General features: G+C 40.8%; 1 protein-coding gene and 1 pseudogene across 1 annotated transcript; one reads left to right on the forward strand and one right to left on the reverse strand.

Annotated features, from left to right (window-relative positions):
- Window positions 1-372: 372 nt before the first annotated feature.
- Window positions 373-17,491, reverse strand: PPP1CC (protein phosphatase 1 catalytic subunit gamma). Its single transcript, XM_054594253.1, has 8 exons — window positions 17,218-17,491; window positions 7,252-7,383; window positions 6,118-6,348; window positions 4,584-4,688; window positions 3,103-3,326; window positions 2,729-2,863; window positions 1,662-1,722; window positions 373-762 (listed from the first exon to the last, which is right to left on the reverse strand). Exons 1-8 carry the CDS (start codon window positions 17,270-17,272, stop codon window positions 692-694), a joined length of 1,014 nt encoding a protein of 337 aa, XP_054450228.1. The 5' UTR covers window positions 17,273-17,491; the 3' UTR covers window positions 373-691.
- LOC129087373 (DNA-directed RNA polymerases I, II, and III subunit RPABC4-like) lies at window positions 11,876-12,146 on the forward strand (annotated as a pseudogene).
- Window positions 17,492-17,987: the final 496 nt, after the last annotated feature.

Consider the following 17,987-nt stretch of genomic DNA (forward strand, 5'->3'; position numbering starts at 1 on the left):
CTTTATTGTGAAGCTCAATGTTTTCTACATACCTAAACATGTGCCCAAACCTTCCTTTTTTGCCCTCATGCAGATCCCCAGCTCTATACCCCTCCCTGTAAAATTTTTTAAAATTAGAGAGGTAGAGAGAGAGAGACCAATTTGTTGTTACACTTATCCATGCACTCACTGGTTGATTCTTGTATGTGCCCCGACGGGGATGGAACCCACAATCCTGGCGTACTGGGATGCTGTTCTAACCAACGGGGCTATTGGGCCAGGACCTCACCTCCCCACTAATCCAGGTTAAAACTCAAAGAACTTGAGCAGCCATATTAAAATCCATCTTGGAAAAACAGACTATTTTAAGGAAGACAGATTCAAATTGAAATGTGTGATTTCCAGAGCAATTTATTCATTAAACTCTATTCCATACGCCATCAACAGTTCTCCTTTGTGTATTGTGCTGATTAAGTAGACACTGAGAGGATTTAACAAGTTTGTCATTTAATAAGTCTGAATTCACTTTCATCACATGGTATTGTACATGGTCATCTGTTGAAACATTTCTTTTTAACAGATCGTAGTTTAAAAAAGTCACAGATAATTTAAGTTCTGTATAAACTGGTGGATAGTTAGTTCCTTGGTTTTGACTTATAAGCCTCAACTTCACCGCAGAGTAAAGACTGTAGGCCAAAGAAAGCATAATCGGTCACTCGTATAGAACAGTATTGTTTCTATAATTTGGAGCTTTCTGAATGGACGGGTTCAGGCCTGATGCAACTGTAAAAAGATTACTTAATGAATAGACTATATGGAAATTGTATAAAATGTTATTAACTTTAATCATTAATAGCTTAAACTGCACTATGTTACTAATTGCTATTCAAACATAAAAACCTGGTTTTGAATCCTCAAGAAGGTGGTCCGAGTACACAGTCACACCACCTTGTAAGGGGGGGGGGTGTCAATACACATCTTCAACAGAAACTTTGGCTTTAGGAAAGAGTCACAAACATTTAGAATAATGGCTTTAATCGTCATTGTAAGTGTACGGTAGAGGAAAGTGTGCTTTAATTAAATACACATTACGCCAGTGCTGCTGGCGAGGCTGAAAGCTACTCCTAAGGTTGTTGGTAGCTATAAAAACCAGTCTGAACATGACAAGACAATGAGAAATAAGCAATCCCTTTGAAACAAATTCTTAAAATTAAAAAAAAAAAAAGTTCACAGTGGTTTGTATCAACAGGATGCATTTTATGACAATAACATGTACAGATTGAGCACCCTAGGGCTCTCTTTGTATCCTAAAGAAAACAAGCATTTACATTATTCATGGGTTGTACTAAATTAAAAAAAGAGACAATTGTACACTTACCCCTTAGACAGGATAAACTGTCCTGGGGTGTACAGCTTTAACACTATCATTAAATTTGGGGAAAGAAAAAAATTAAAAACAAAACATTTTTTCCTTGGGAGTGAAGTCTTTCATTTGCTGTTATAACCAGCAAATGCCATTCATTAACTCAAAAATGGAAGGGAGGGCCCCACAAACACTATTTGAGCAAGCTGACCAATACACATGACAGTTTTAAAAATGTAGGTTATATACTGTATGTTACAAGTCCCAACCAGGCAGTGTCAAAATGACATCTATTTCTTTGCTTGCTTTGTGATCATACCCCTTGGAGGTGTTACAGGTCTCGTGGCATTCGGCTTCTTTTTCTCTGCAGGCTTTAAAATCTGCAAAGATAAAGGAGACAGTGCATTTTAGGAAATATACTCAACCCCATGGTCTTCTTAAGATCCCTTAAATCCCACTCAAATCTTTTGTTCAGAAATGTTTTGACTTTAAAACTGCCACTTTAAAAGCCCCAATAGCATATGAACATGAACCAAGCTGACATACATTTTGGTAACATATGCTATGATGAATAAGTAAATATAATCTGGGAAAAAATACGACAATTTTCTGAAGTCACACTTTGTAGAATCTTTAGGCTAAGCCTTCGGATATAAGGAGAGAAAGTGTTACACAAGGGCGTTCCTCAGCCACCTAGAGGGTCCTTCCTCTCACAATCTCTGGGTGCTGCAAGTTCTCCCTGGTAATTGGTGTAAGAAAAATTGTTTTAATCCATTTAACTAATGACTGCCATGTGACCCCACCAGCTCTGTTTGTGTTTATGACTGGGCTAGCTTGAAGTCGTACAAATTTGACGTGAGTGAGTGAGAAAAAAGACTGAGAAGCAGCCTTTACTTCGTGTAAATGGTGCTTTTGTGCCGAGTGAAAGCGAAATGATGTCATGGTGAATCAAAAGATGTTTAGTAGAAACTGCACTATAGAAAAGTGATGGGAGAACTGAGTAATCACAGCACATCTGGCACATGGCAGTTGGGGTTCACATGCAAGTGGTGATTTAATTCTGGCTGAATGTTCCAGTGACACGGTGGTTTTAGGTTTACAGTAAAGGAGCCACAGCACAAAGACCTAATGTAGTGGTGGGTTTTTTTTTTCCTATTTAAATAATGCAAGAACAGTTAAATTTGACACTGGGGGAAAGGTTATATGATTTTTTTTTTCTTTGAAAGGGGTCTACTCATTATTGAACTAGGGTAAGTAATAGTTAAGGGAAAAGAAAAATTTAGTCTATTTAACATAAATAAACAGCAGGCAGAAAGTCCCAATTAATTTTTTTACTCAGTAAAATCCAGACAAAACAAAAGGAAACCATGCTGAAACATCCTCTACCTGAAAAGAGCACATTAGTGTTTCGTCCACACTCATCATGGCGCCTGCATTGTCAAACTCGCCACAATAATTGGGTGCAGAAAACAGAGTGACCAACTGCCTCTTTGCAAAAAATTCATATCCATCTTCAACCACCTTGGAGAGAAAATGTTTTCAGTATAAGTAGGTGCAAATTTTAGATGAATAAAACCATTCTTCCGTTTCCTGTTGAGCCTGACATCCTGCAGGTCAACTTCTAGAGACATGTTGTATAAATACGCAACTTCCAGAGACATGTCGTATAAATAAGCAATACCTACCCACCAAAATCAACAAGGAGAATCTGTGCTCACACACATGCTCGTAAGTGTACATGTAAAATTCAAAATCAATACCTGATGGGCTCTACATATAAGATCCAAATCATGCTTATGGAGAAATTTTGCAACCACTTCTGCACCAAATGTGAAGGACACTCCTCTGTCATTTTCACCCCAGCCTAAGACATCTTTATCGGGGTCAGACCACAAAAGATCACAAAGAAGACCTTGATCTGGTACATCAGTTGGTCGCATAATTCGCCGAATCTGCTCCATAGATTGAAGATCTGGTGATAAACCTATTAAATGAGAAAAATTTGAAGAAAAAAACTTTAAAGTGGCACTTTCAACAGTTTCATTTTCTGTGCATAGACTCAGCGGCTCTAACATGAAGACCTGAATTAAATCTGTGGGAATGTTTTCTTATTTTTGGTTAAAAAAATATTGAATAAGCACTGGAATTTATTGTATGCACTAATCTGTGGGCACAGTCTATGGAAACAGTTACTTCAACATATAGAACCCTATCAATTTAAAATCCAGTGACTTAAAAGCTAGTGCTCCAATCCTGAGAGCCTCCCCAGTTATGACAATAATGAACACTGTACATTTTCAATTTTATTATTAACCATTTGCAATTACTGGGCATAGAGGCTACAGATGCTCAGGGGTGATGTCGCTTTCTAGGAAACACGTGCTGTCCAAGGACCATAAAATCTACCAGACCAGCTCAGATGTGGATGACTCTCAGCTTAGTTAAGAAACACGTACCCAGCCCTGGCTGGTGTCGCTCAGTGGAGTGTGTGCTGGCTTGCAAACCAAAGGGTTGCTGGTTCAATTTCCAGTCAGGGCACATGCCTGGGTTGTGGGTCAGGTCCCCAGTAGGGGCATGAGAGAGGCAACCAATCTATGTTTCTCTTGCACATCGATGTTTCCCTTTCTTCCTTCCTTCCTTCCCCCCCTCTAAAAACAAATAAATAAAATCTTAAAAAAAAAAAAGAAAAAAGAAAAAGAATCACACGCCCAGTTCTACCAAACCAGTGTAAGTATAGGGGGACAAGGACAATGACTTTATTAAAATATATTGTGGTTCTTCAATTTTATGGCTGCAAATAAAAAGATACTCCCTTTGTAATCACTATTTTAATTACATTATACAAAGCACAACCACTGGGCAAAGCAGCATAACTTAAAATCCAAGTCAGGAATACTTTTGAAAGGAGATGATCAAAAACAAATCGAGAAAGACTACTCGCGTTTTCAGTATTCTAGAAGATTTAAGGTACAGCATATTAACTGCTGTCCATTTTGTAAATACTTTCTGCTGTTTTCAAATCAAACTTACAGAGCCTAGAATTCCCTGTAACAACTTAATTGCTTAGTTCAGTCTTCTATCCAAATGATCCTGGATGTGCCACAGTGGACCCCCTGATCAACGAAAGCGAGTTACCTGACAAGAAGTCAGCCCAGTGAAAACTCTTGAATGTCAAAGTTTGCCCTTTAGAAGGGATCAAAAACCCTATAGTTCCACTTGGAATTAAAATCAACCCACATACCTCCATGACAGCAAAATATTTTCTCATCCACGATGGCTGCTATCGGTAAACAGTTAAAGCAGTCTGTGAAAGTTTTCCATAGCTTAATGTTATATCTTCTTTTACCTGTGAAAATTTTAGGATGGTTAAAGAAGACTAGTGTTCTACAGATTCATTCTCTCAGGACAATTTCCCCCAAAGCAAGGTTCTAATGACCTTTTAAGTAAACAAAAACTATGCTTTTATTTATAGCTTGCCTGTAAAATCAGTAATTTAGTCTTGATGACCAAACCTATGCTGACCTTCTAAATCATTTTAAAGGCCTCCGCATTAAACAGAAAATGAAGATGATGTAGCTGATATCCTCATCCTAGGATATATGGCACAACAGAGATCCTCTGGATTTGAACGTCAATGAAAACTTCAAAGTACTTGCTGAGCTAACAGCAATAAAAGAAAACCCCTTCCTTAACCTGTTCTAAAAAGTAACACCTCTTACAAATACCTACAACAATGCCTGCCTCTCGTTTCAGTATCTAAGAAGTAGTGAACCCAAATTTTTCTCCTTATGATCCCTCCCACCTCACCTGTTAGCTGGGGCGCAAGACCAGAGACTAAGCAAACAAAAAGCCACCTGAATACACCTTTGTGAAATGGAGATGGAACACCCCCCCCCCCCGAGGAAACAGGTTATGGCTACAGCTGATCCTTAAACAACAGGAAAGTCAGGGGCTCCAAAGCCACATGTAACTTAAGTCAGCCCTCCACATACACCGTTGACAATTTTAAATACAAGGGTAAGTGGCCCCGGGCAGTTCAAACCCGTGTTGTTCAAACCCGTGTTGTTCAAGGACCAACTGCACATTCGAGGGGAATGCGAACACGACAACGCTTTACTGGTCTTGTAAGAATCACACCGGGAAGTGTCTGTGGCTCAAATTCCTTAACCTCCCCTGTCCTCTCAGCCTGAACCCTCTCCTGAAGAAATGATGAGCACAAAAGGAGGGTGGCGGTAAGGACTCAAAACTTTCTTTTTTAAACATTTCACTTAAACAACAACAATAAAAAACTCTGACAAAACTGATTATTTTCACGGCTTTAAGAATCTTGTTTCTGTCAATTACCAACTCAACCTGCACCTTCAATTAAGAACCCAAAATGGACCACAGTATGTAAAATAAAACAAATAATTTTTAAAAACATTTTTGCATTTCTATTTCAGCACATTTTAGGACAGTAGCTGACATTTTTCCTGTGTGCAAATGTGCTAGAATAAAAAAAGCTACAACATTACAAATTTCAAAAGTAATTATTTGTACACTGCAAGATTCCATTTATATGAACTATCTAGAAAAGGTAAATCTACAGTGACAGAAGCAGGTTAGTGCTTGCCTAGGGGTTGTGGTGATGGCTGCACAACTCTATAAAAACAAGTTAATGCGACAGTAAGTGAGAGATTCGAACACTGCATCTAAACTCTCACACAACAGAACTGCCACTTTTTGACCAAGTATCTCAATGTCAGTGACCCTTCCTTAGATACAAAAGTACTTACACTCATCATAAAATCCATAAATTCTATTGATGCTGGCACATTCGTGGTTTCCTCTGAGGAGAAAAAAATTCTCGGGGTATTTGATTTTGTACGCCAGTAGGAGGCAGATCGTCTCCAGTGACTGCTTCCCCCTGTCCACGTAGTCCCCAAGGAACAGGTAGTTGCTTTCTGGTGGGAAGCCACCGTACTCAAAAAGCCGAAGCAAATCATAGTACTGCCCATGGATATCACCTAGAAGCAAGGATTTTGTTACGCAATGTCTTCATACTTAGAGTTCATTAACAAAGCTACTCTTTAACATTCACTGCAGTGGCATGCCCTCTAATGAGTTAAATTTGACAGCTAACACTAGTTTCTAATCTTAGTTCAACTGAGCTTAATAAAAATTTTAAGTGCATGCCCAGAATCTCACACACAACTCAACTAATTAAGAATTTATTTTGTGGAAAGGGTTATTAATGCCTAGGCAGGCCTTCCTGCCAAGTAACATGGCTCTCCTTTCAGGCCAGTGACCACCGTCAGCTCTCTGACAGCTCAGTCTCTGGGCGCTGCGGCAGCAAGCCCCGGCCCCAGGGGCACAAGGGTACAAATGCGTAGCAACCACCAACTGTCCATTTGGCTCGCAATCCCCCCAGCAGACAGTGCCAAAGAGCATTCACTTTAAAAAAGATGCATACAAGCTTTCTTGGTGCAGTCAAATATGCTAGAAGAATACAGCATTAGTCAGATAAAAGTTGAGTTACACAGATTATCTGCTTCTATCATGTATAAAGAGTAAACTATAAAGCGGCACCAAGGAAGGAGGTCTATTTTTAGGCATAACCAGTTCTACTTTAAGCTTAAATGTAACTTCTATATATTCACATAGTTCAGACCTTTTCTTAGCTCTCCATTCTGCTTCATTTCTTTCCTTCCACAATGATTTTTAGAAAATCTGAAGCACATCTTAAATAAACTAAAACCATTAGAAGTATTTATTCTAAGCTACAATTGCTCAACTTAATTGTAAGGAGTCCCAGGTTATGCATAAACAGTTAGTAGCCCTGCGGGCTAACACAAGGCCGTCTAGACATCCTTGACCTGATCAGCCTCAATCACATAACCAAAAAGGACTGCCAGTGTGCGAACACTTACCGCATATCTTGAGTGGCGCTTCAAGTTCTAGTAGGATAGGCTGACTGAGAAAGATCTCCCGGGACTTTAAGCACAGTCCCCTGATTTCATTCTCCTGTAGCTGTACATTCTTACCAGGCTTGGACCCTCTCACTGTAGGGGAGAAAAACTCCAATCAGTCAAATTAAGTCAAAATACAATTGAATGTAAAAAATTATCTGAAAAGATATTTTTACAAAGAACACGCGTTTAGTGCCTAATTCGAATCTTAAGTCTTACCCAGGATTTCAGAGATCATTCAGTTGACACCTTTTATACCAAGTCAGGATTCATCCGGGACAGCCCGTGGATGAGGACTGCCAGCAGGGCCTTGTACTACTTGCTGAAATCAGACTCCCTGGGGCGCAAGGCCTCAGCTCTGCACCCAAGCCACACAAATCGGCCTTGTTCGCCGACAGCCCGCCCACCAGGCTAGCTCTTTTTCCCTCTTGTCTTGTCTTTTCCTCTCCAGCCTTATAAATGAATTAGTATTTGTACAGCAGAAGATTTTAGAGATTGTCAAGTTACTGGGCTGGTTCTAAGAATTCCTTGTTTTAAAATGTGAGACTGGAATCGCTCAGGCTCCCCTCCCCTAAATCAGTGTTCTTCAGATGACCTGGGAGTCTCCTCAACGGCCCCAGATTTAATATCTATGAAAAAATTTAAGCGTTTTCACTTCAGTAAAATACACTGTAAGCTTACTGTATATATTTGGCTGTACAATTTCTGGGCCTGCATCTTTAAATACAATCATGCCTTTACAGGGCAAAGGATGTGTCAGCTTGTGCTGTAAGGAAGGTTTCCTAGTAATGTGAACAGATAAAAAGGCACAGAAAGGCACAACACCAGAGCACTCTGAGTTCTACTCACTATCAAAATGAAGCACAAGACCTCCTCTGGCCTTGTAACAGTTCATTTTATCAGCCTGTAGGTGGTAGAAGGAAATGAAATTTTCTGTTTGGATTCCAGTTGTGGCAGATTAGACAGATTGAATAGCACTGATTTGCTAAATTTACCTTAATTTTACAGTTAAGAAGTGGCCTGCATGCTGGCACAGTCTGGTTAAATACGGGGGGATTGATCATCCTCAACTTGTAATCAAAGTCTTCACAAAAGATTTATGAAAGCAAGCATTCTCTGAATTAGAAATGAAGCGAAAACGCAGGGCCAGACTAAATATGGAACATAAGCCTGCATCTTTCTACTGTTAAACCCAATAAAAAGTGATTTACTTCTAGCAAAACCACAAAATCCATCAGATTAAATCAATGTTGCTAAATTAAATTTTATTGGTTTTGGAGGCTTTGTATTCAAATTAAAAAATCATTTGGCCTAATAGCCAAATACAAGCAATAGGTTTAACTGGTTTGTATCTAGCTTTGTTCTTGAGTACCTAAATAACATTACAGAGTAATAAAAATTACAAGTTCAAAAACCTGATCTTTGAGGACATTTTTCCTCATTAAAAAAAAAAAAAAAAAAAAAAAGGCTGTGCCCAAGGTTTGAAAAACTCTGCCCTAGGCAAAGCCATCCATCCGCCTGAACAGTCAGTGAAACCCTGAATTTTCTGAAGAAACAAGTTTTGAGCAGAAATTAAACTGTATAGAGGGTATTTTTTTCCCTCCCCAATGAAAAGTAATGAACAAGAAAGGAGGACAACTGGGAGGGATCAAACTCTTGAAACACACAAAGAGAATGCTGAGAGCATGCTGGATTGGGAGCCCAAGTTTCTGTACTGGTTCTATAGCCTTGGGCAAATCACCACTTTCAACTCCAATGTAACTGAATAAGTGACCAGCCAGTCTGATCAAAATATTATGAAATGGGGAGCAATTAAAGAGAAAGCATAGCAATGATAACCTTTGAGGGAAAATACAAAACAAATGCATATATAGTACAATAACAACTGAACAACAAAAAATGGTTTTTCCACAGTAATTTTTTTCTCTCTAAACATACACATAGCAGGGAACTCAAGAAACACTCCTGTTTGGAAAGACGGTGTGATCCCCGATTCACTGGTCAGAAAACCCCAATCATTAGTGATTTTACCACAAGTCAGCCAGAAACTTGGCTGAATGCCCAGCAAAAAATTTTATTTTTGGCTTAAAAGGGACTCCTGGAAGCTTCTGGTTTCAACCTGGATCGTTTTCGGCAGAGCCCCACATTTGTGAATGAACAGTCCACTCTAAGTCCTTCAGGAGAATATGTAAAAACTGACTTACACCTATACAGAAGGCAGGCTGTACCTTTTATATGAATGCACTCTTATTATAGATGTAGCTTATGGTGGTTTTGGTTCTCTTAATTCTGTTTGTCCTAAGTGGGAGTGCACACAGAGATTGGTAAAAAGAAATATTACTAACAATTAAAAATTATTCTTAATGTGGAGTTTTCCCATAACAAATTAATGTATTCTATACATGATGAACCCTGCTCATTGGAAAAACAGCATGGTCTCAAAGCTTTTAAAATTCCCTACAATTAGCTCAAGGATAAAATTATAAAAATAGAAATTCTGCCCCAACACCATCTCCTACCAACTGGCAAGTACTGCTCATTCTTCCAGGTTCTCCTATCCAGCTCCTCTTTTCAGGAGCCTGCGTTTACTGCTGAAGCTCTCAGCAGCCAGACACACCCAACACACACTGAACTTTGTATTGTAATTGTAGGTTTGCTTCTACCTTTTCATCTGGACCCCCAGGGGGAATGCAAACCCCAAGAACACACCACCTGCTCTTCAGTGTACAGGCTCATAGCCAGCACATGGCAGGCACTCAAAATGTGCTGCATACATGAAGTCTGGATAAATCCCTAAGTACTGTTGACCGGTGATGTTAGAATTAAACATGCATTCCAGACTGTATGTGTATTTCCCATCAATCTTTACTCGTTTTCCTAGTTGTGAAAATACAGGATTACTCTTCACATTGAATACAATGTGTCTAACAGAAAATAAAGATTCAAAAAGGGGTGTGTACTGTAGTTATTTCTTTAAAAAACGGCCACATCAGCCAATAACATAAATATCTACCTCCCTATTTTCACTGTCCATCAAATAGAATTATTTATTAGGTGTAGGTAACATTTGCTGAGCACTTCCCATGTGCTGGGCACCGTGCTGAGGGGCTTTACACTGCCAGCTGATCCTCAGCAGTCCTGCAAGATTAGGCACGGTCACTTCTCCATGTTACAGGCTGGGAGAGCTTCAGTGACTTGGTCCGAGGTCAGAGCTTGGAAGGAGGACAGTGACTCTGGTTCAGTGATGCCTCCACTATACCACCGTCCCAAGTAAGAATTTGTTCTTCATGACACTTCCAAACCAATGGAGTTTTTACTACTAAAACCCCAATATATAGTCAATGCTTCCTAAGAAAAAATTGATATGGAATATAAGATCATAAGGCATTCTTATAAATGGGAGGCATTAAATATCCATGATATTGAATGCAGTCATGCAATCTGTTAAGACTATCAATAATTATTCACCATGAGTCAACATTCAACGGAGTAACTGCTGGGCACCTGACCCTGGCAACAGGCTAGACAAGAACCTTGTACTTCTCAAAAAGCTTACACTCTAGTGCAAGATGTAGAAAATAAGATGAACTGGGTAACTGGAGGTTGTTACAAGCGCTACAGCTAGAAGAACTAGCCTTCCAATAAGACTATAAAAGTTTAAAAGTTCACCTTAACGACATTTCAATACCATTAAAAATGCGCCCTAGCTGGTGTGGCTCAGTGGACTGAACACCGGCCTATGAACCAAAGGGTTGCTGGTTCGATTACCAGTGCAGGGCTCATGCCTGGGTTGCAAGCCAGGTCCCTAGCAGGGGGGGCGCGCAAGAGACAACCACACATTGATGTGTCCATTTCTCCCTCCTTTCCCTTCTCTAAAAACAAACATAAATATCTTATTTAAAAACGGCATTAAAGACAAAGGCTTGACTATCTCTATTTTATCTGTTAGCTAAAAAGAAAAATACAAACAGTACATCTCTGCTCAATAAACATCAGTCCATACTCATTTCGAGGTGTAAAGCCTTCATTGTGCTGAGCATTATGGGAGAAACCTACAGAAATGAGACTCCTACGTGAGAAATTCAAAGACTGTCACCCCAGGGTAATAACTTCCTGAGTATTAGTTCAAATGGTGCATATCAAATTATTTCCACTTTTGTCAACAGAATCCAAATTATTCCAGTGAACAAAAAGTCCATTCTCCAGATGGAATGTTTCTCATTCACCTTAGACCTTTCACATATGATTTGTGTAAAAGCTTTTCTTCATCTGGCTGGAAGTGTTGATTCAGAAAAATGCATTATGGCTGTTCTGTACAAACTTACCACTTTATCTGGCAAATCACTGATTTCATGATAAACTTCCACGAAATTTTACTGAAAACTGATAAAATCTTGAAACAATAAAAGAAATGTTCTTGATTATCAGTAACGACAGCATTCTTTCTCAAGCAACACTGACTTTTCTGACGTTGCCTGGAAACGAGCAAAGCAGATGAGACACTATGGAAGGAACACAAGGACAAAGTACAAGTCCACTGGGAAGCACAGAGCGACAAGTCCCTCAAAGCTACGCGGGACTGACAATGGACACCCAGAAGGACGTCCAACCCCCAGAGCAGCAGCCAATGGTATGTATCTGTGGAGAACATCACACAGAAAAATGAAATAAAATCCAGGGGTCCAATCATATGCAGAGAATGTGGATACAGAATAATGCACAAGAAAAGGTCTAAAAGATTGGTGGTTTTTGATGCTCAGTGAAACATGGAATTCAGGGAAATATCTTTGTTCACATTTGGATTTGCTGTTAATGTTGTATAGCTTTTGAGTAATGCACTCATCTTCAGGAATACAATGTATACATATGATTTCATTTTAAAAACCATATTGTATTTAGGTAACTATTAATAGTTTATATAAGGAAATTACTTTTTTCAATTATATTATTTGTAATTTAACTTTATGGTATATGCCATCTGATACAATGAAGCTTAAAAGTGCTTTCTGAAACCATACTTTCAATCAAAACCTGGAATCATCAGGACCCTTGTTAAAAATAAAGTTTTATATTATCAAAAAGAAAGAGAGAAAGAGAGAAGGAGGAAGACAAAGAGAGGGAAGGAAGGAAGAAAACTATGGAAGGAAATTTAAGATGACTTTGGAATTGGGGGGTGGTAGATGGAGGGGGATTGAGAAATCGAGCAAAAGAGAAAAAAAGGCCTCATGGACGTGCACAACAGTGTGGCTGGTGATTTAAGTGGGGGGAGGTGGAAGAGAATACAGCAGGGATAAATGGTAATGGAATAAATACAATAATGTAAAAAAAATTTTTTCAAAATGACTTTAGGATTGTGAGGAATGAAAAACTATTCTCCTTGCCCCTCAATTAAAGGCACCTTAACTGTTTTGAAAGGTCATTATTAAAGGAACAGCATATACCAAAAAAAGGGTACCAGCCGAGCTATAACCAAGTTTTAAAACCTGATTGGCACAACCAGTATACATATAAACCAACACGGATTTTGCCGTTTTAAGATAATCCTATTAAAGTAGGTGGTAGTCGTAAGAATATGCCACATACTCATTTCAGTGACAGAATAACCTTGCCTTATTTGAAAATTTAGAAAAATTACATCTCAAACCAAAACAGTGATTTATGTACAACACTAAAACTTTCCCACAAAAAACTGATGAGTTCTACAAAACAAACAAAACCCTCCACAAAAGTGTTATAAAGATCAAATGTTACAATATAAAGACTTAGTTTCGTTGCAGTCACCAGTAGGAAGACTTCTGTAGTATTTTCTGACTCCCTTAATTGTTTTCACTCCCTACAGCCCCGTTTTGATTTTCTCAGCTGCTAATGTTAGCCTTTGGGCACTTAAAGGTGAAACCCGGCTTTCTCAAGGTGGACAGTCAGAACACAGCTGCAAAACACTGCCCACTGCTTTCAATCAAGTATCGTGAGTATTCTACACCTACAGCGAAACCAACTTACTGAAAAATGTTTAACTTTCCAGTCCAACAACCCATTGTGATAAAAACCACTGATTAGACTCAACGTCTGAGCCGAGTCTACAGTTTTCATTTCCATTAGCCTTGATGGCAGTGATACCCGCTCCCCTCCACACAGAGAGCAGTGGTGCTGGCAGGTAACAACCATCAAGGCGCCTGAAGAAATCATCTGTCTCATGTGCTTTTGATACAGGGGTCTGACCTTAAAATGAAAATTTGTCCCAGAATTCTATGAACTCCAAAGAGATGGAATCATTCCTTATTCCTCTTGAGTAAGACTTTCTACTTTCCTCATCTACAAATCAATTCACATCAAAACATTATCTCCTTCACATTCCAATCTGTAAGGTCTATTAACAGCCTCAGCTGGAAATGAAGTGAAATATCAAGCCCATATAGTATCAATCATCTCCCTGCTTCAAGATCAGTAATCCGCACCTATTCAAATGGATTGACTGGCACATGCTTTTGCAGAACAGGTTGCAGGCCATTACAGTACTGCAGTTTCAAAGAGAAAATCTCACCAACCTCTTTTGCTGAGATGGGCTACTAATGCAAGGCCCAGCACCACCTCCACTTCCCCAACTGGAAAAGGTAAGGCTGGCCTCCTGCTACTGTCAGGCAAGACGCTCAAGTAATCTTTTCCATGCTGTGTTTTAGGACTGATGCAAGCTTAGCTCCTGTCTTACCTCTTAAGAAAGGATGCAGCACACAGCTGACATGCAGGAGGGAAAGAGTGGGGCGGGGTGGGTGGGCTCACAACGGACTTCGTAAGTTAGGGAATGAGTAAAAACTTTATTTTTATCAACGAAATGCCTTATGATAATTGACCAGAAGTAAAGCCTCTGTTAAAATTATCTGACATGTAAAGGAAAAAAATAATTGCAGAGGTGTCATCAGGAAAGATCACTTTTGTTTTCCTTGGTCAGCATTTTAAGCTTTTTTTTTTTTTTTTTTTTTTGGCCATTATGTGTGACCTTTATTATCTTCATGACCAGAGGGACCCTGTCTTTTTAGCATTAGAATGTAAACATGTTTCCTATTACACCAAAATGCTAAACACACGGGTTACTAGAGTTTCTGAGTATCTCTTCAGCTGAACTCCTACACATCAGAGAATTCAATTAGTAAAGGCTTTCCAAGGGCCAGGACACAGGTCTTATTTAAATCGCTAAAGCAAGCCAAGCAATTATGCAGAGCCTGGCACAGCCTTGCAGTTTGACAATAGCCATCTTCAGAGTAAAGATGCTTCTTACAAGTTAGGTTGTGAAAATAAGATACAACTGTCAGCTATACAAGAAAAGTGCTAGCTCCCTGAAGGAGGTCGCTTACAAAGTAAAACCAAATTGCACTTTTTGCCAGCACAGGTGGAATATCAGACCAAATCAACGGCTGGCTTATTTTCTCTCAAAATGTCCCAAGTTTTACTTTGCAGTAATTTAAATAACCTAACATTAGTTATATGAAGGAAAAACAACCTTTAGGTTTTGTCATCAAGGCAGAGCTCAGAGTAGAGCTAGCTCCCCAGATGGGTCGCACAAGTGAAACTTTCCTTGAAGAAAAACTACTAGCAGCTTAGAACTGCAAAGCTGCAGTGACTGAAGATCTAAACACGTTTAGATCAACTTTATTATTGTTTTAATCCTCACCCTAGGACATTTTCCCACTGCTTTTACAGAGGGAGAAGGGAGAAACACTGATGTAATGGGAGGCCTCCTCCTGTATGTGCCCAGACCAGGGATTGAAGTCACAATGGCCAGGCTGAGACCTCACTTTTCACATTTTTTAATTTATTAATTTGATAGATAAAAATATCAATTGTTGTTCCCCTTACCTATGCATTCATTGGCTGCTGCTTCTACCTGCCCTGACCAGAGACCGAACCCGCAGCCTTGGCACACTGGGGACACTCTAACCAACTGAGCTGCCCGTCCCTGGCGAGACTTCACGCTTCAGGTGCCTTTTTAGTACGATGACCCAGCTACTTCTCAACTAACCTGTACAGTCCTCCACTTTAAAAGACAATTCAGAACATGTAAAGAATTCTAACAAGGTCACAAAACTAATATTGCCTCCATTTTCAGATATACTTATATATTAATTAAAATTTTTTACAGAAAAAGATTTTGGGGGCATTATAAAAACTACAAAATTTAAAGCCAACATCTTCTAACTTGAGAGAGATCGATCCCTAATGGATCATCAATTTCTTTGTCAATTTAACCTCGATGAGGAAAAAAATTTAATTGTGCAGCTAGCCTTTTCCTGAGGCATTAAAATCTACTGCTTTATATTAATTTCTGGGCAACCCAGAACTTAACAAGATTTAACTGATCTTAAAATTCTGTTTCTCATCCACAGATTGCAGACTGTTCTAATCTATTTCTGACCCACTGTTGCCTCATATAAATTGAAGAACTGTATTAACTAGTATAGAAAGTACTGTTTATTTCTTATAATAAATGCCAGGTACTGAATGAATGACAAGGTTTTTACCCACAAATGACGGTGAGGCTTCAAGAGCATTTCAGGAACTCAGAGAAATTTTCTTTTAAGTATAAAAGGATAAAAAAAACAACATAAGGTATTTTCAGGAGCTGCAGTATAGTGACTTATAAAAAAGATCTGCAAAAGCCAGAGCTGTCCAATTGTTCATCATGCGCTCGGATCCACCTCACAGCATGTGTAGTCCAATACTTAGGACAACATAAAAGCAAAAAAGAAAGTTAAAACTCAGTTAAATCTACATTATCGACTGCGCAAATCAAGAAAGAGATTCGAATTCTCCCAAAGTTTCGAATAAAACGTTAACATTAGCAGACCGGCGCTGGAATCCCAAGGCGGGGGAGCAGTTCACTTCCGCGTCCCCCTTAAAATCGGAACTTCCGTCCCCAACATCATTATGCATCAATTGCCAGGCACCTCACCAATCTTGGGTCAGCCAAAACTAAAGTTGTTTTAACTTTCGCTTAACCACTGGACAGCCCCCTTACTTCACACATGGGTTTACCTGAACGAGGTCCAGCTCAGGGCTACCTAGGTTCGAATCTGTCACTGTGTGACCTTGGTCAGGTGATTCACCCGTGTCTTAGTTGGCTTTGAAAGAGAAAATAATAGCACCTACCTCGCAAGGTTGTTGGGAGAATCAAATGAAATCTACATTAAGTGCTCAAAAAGCGCCGGACACACTGCAAACGCCTGGAAGCGCTGGCTACCACTATGATTGTAATTTAGTAGATGAACGCAAAGCGCTCAACACAGAACCAAGCACTTTGGAAAGACCATAACTATCATCATCGCTGGTTTCAACTTCAGATGCACGTTCAGAAAAGAGCGCGGAGACGTCGTCAGGATAGAACAACTTAAAGAGAGTATCTGGGAGCGCAGGAGGTGGGTTTCAGCAGCCCCTTGAGAGATGTTCAAAGGCTGGCCACGAACTTCCCTGATCCCAGCCCCACAAAAAGTATAAATATGAGCAAGACAGGAAAGAAGCCCTCCACCTGGGTGAAACCCACACCTCATCAAATCGCTTCCCGAAAGGACAAGTAACCAGAAAGTACGGAACACGCCTGCAGTTTAGGACTAGAGCTCCCAACCTTCTCTCCTCCACAGACTGGTCCGGTGTGTGGGGACCCAGGGGGTACAGACCGGAAACGTGGGGGTAGGCAGAATTTTCAAATTTCACGGCCAGGAGGAAGGCTGAATCCTACTGCAATGAATGAGCGCCGCCGGGAGGGTCTGCGGGTTGGGCCAAGTGCGGGACCCCGGCCGGCCTCCCTCCCGCAGCAGCCCCGGGCCCGAGGGTCAACTCGCGGGCTCACTCCCCTCGGCGTTACAAGCCCAACGGGCGCCCGAACTCCGCCCCCCGCAGCCGCCCGCCTCGTCTCAGCCCGCCTGCCGCCCCCTTCACCTTCCAGAAGCCGTTGGATAATGCTGTCGATGTTGAGTTTATCTATATCCGCCATCGCCTTCCCACCGCCGACCCTCCCGCAGCGGCGCCGCCGGCGGCTCGCGCCCGGGACTCACGCCTCCTTCCCCAAGCCACGAGCACAGAGGCGGTGGTGGCAGCGGCGGTGGTAGCAGCCGCGGTGGGTTCCCCCCAACCGCCCCGCTCCCTGCTTCCTCCTTCTCTCCCCACTGGAACCACGAGAAGAACAAAATGGCCGCCGACTCCTTAGCCAGCCTCGGGCGGCGCACGAATGCGCGCGAGGGAGTGCAGCGGCTCGGCCGGCACTTCTTTATGGACCATAGGGTGCACGGAGGGGGCGTGGCCAGGGCGCGAGAACGGGGAGGAGACGGTTGAGAGTAACTGCCACGGCGCGCGGGATCCTTCCGCCAAACGATCAGCACAAATAGGCCCCCTGGAGGGAGCGCGAGTTGCAAAGTTGCACGCGGGAGTTAGGGATGGGGGGAAAAAATGCAGCTGTGCATCGAAGGATTGAGGCTTCCGCGAGATAGTGTTCACTGGGGCCAGATGTTTGCAGACCTGTTATGTGGAAGTCCACCGAGGGAATTCGAGGGTCCTGGAATTTAGCCCTTCAGATAAACCTGGGACAGAGGTGGAGAAGGAGAACGAATAATAAAAGAGAAGTAGGTTGACTTATTTTAGATCCAAATTTGCTGGGACTTGGGGAAAAGGGAAAAACTTCTCTCAGAAAAATCAAAATGTTAACAGTTATT

This window comes from Pteronotus mesoamericanus, unplaced genomic scaffold (genome assembly GCF_021234165.1).
Source record: "Pteronotus mesoamericanus isolate MK-2021 breed Mesoamerican mustached bat unplaced genomic scaffold, CSHL_Meso_final scaffold_507, whole genome shotgun sequence".
In the NCBI taxonomy this organism is placed as follows: Eukaryota; Metazoa; Chordata; class Mammalia; order Chiroptera; family Mormoopidae; genus Pteronotus; species Pteronotus mesoamericanus.

What these genes read in the sequence shown, in the direction of transcription:
- PPP1CC (XM_054594253.1), bottom strand. Translation starts at nt 17,272, where the DNA reads ATGGCGGATATAGATAAACTCAACATCGACAGCATTATCCAACGGCTT. An exon ending in TATCCAACGGCTTCTGGAAG is followed by an intron (nt 7,384 to 17,217) that starts GTGAAGGGGGCG and finishes TCTCCCCTACAG; the next exon opens with TGAGAGGGTCCAAGCCTGGT. An exon ending in TTATATGTAGAGCCCATCAG is followed by an intron (nt 2,864 to 3,102) that starts GTATTGATTTTG and finishes TTTCTCTCCAAG; the next exon opens with GTGGTTGAAGATGGATATGA.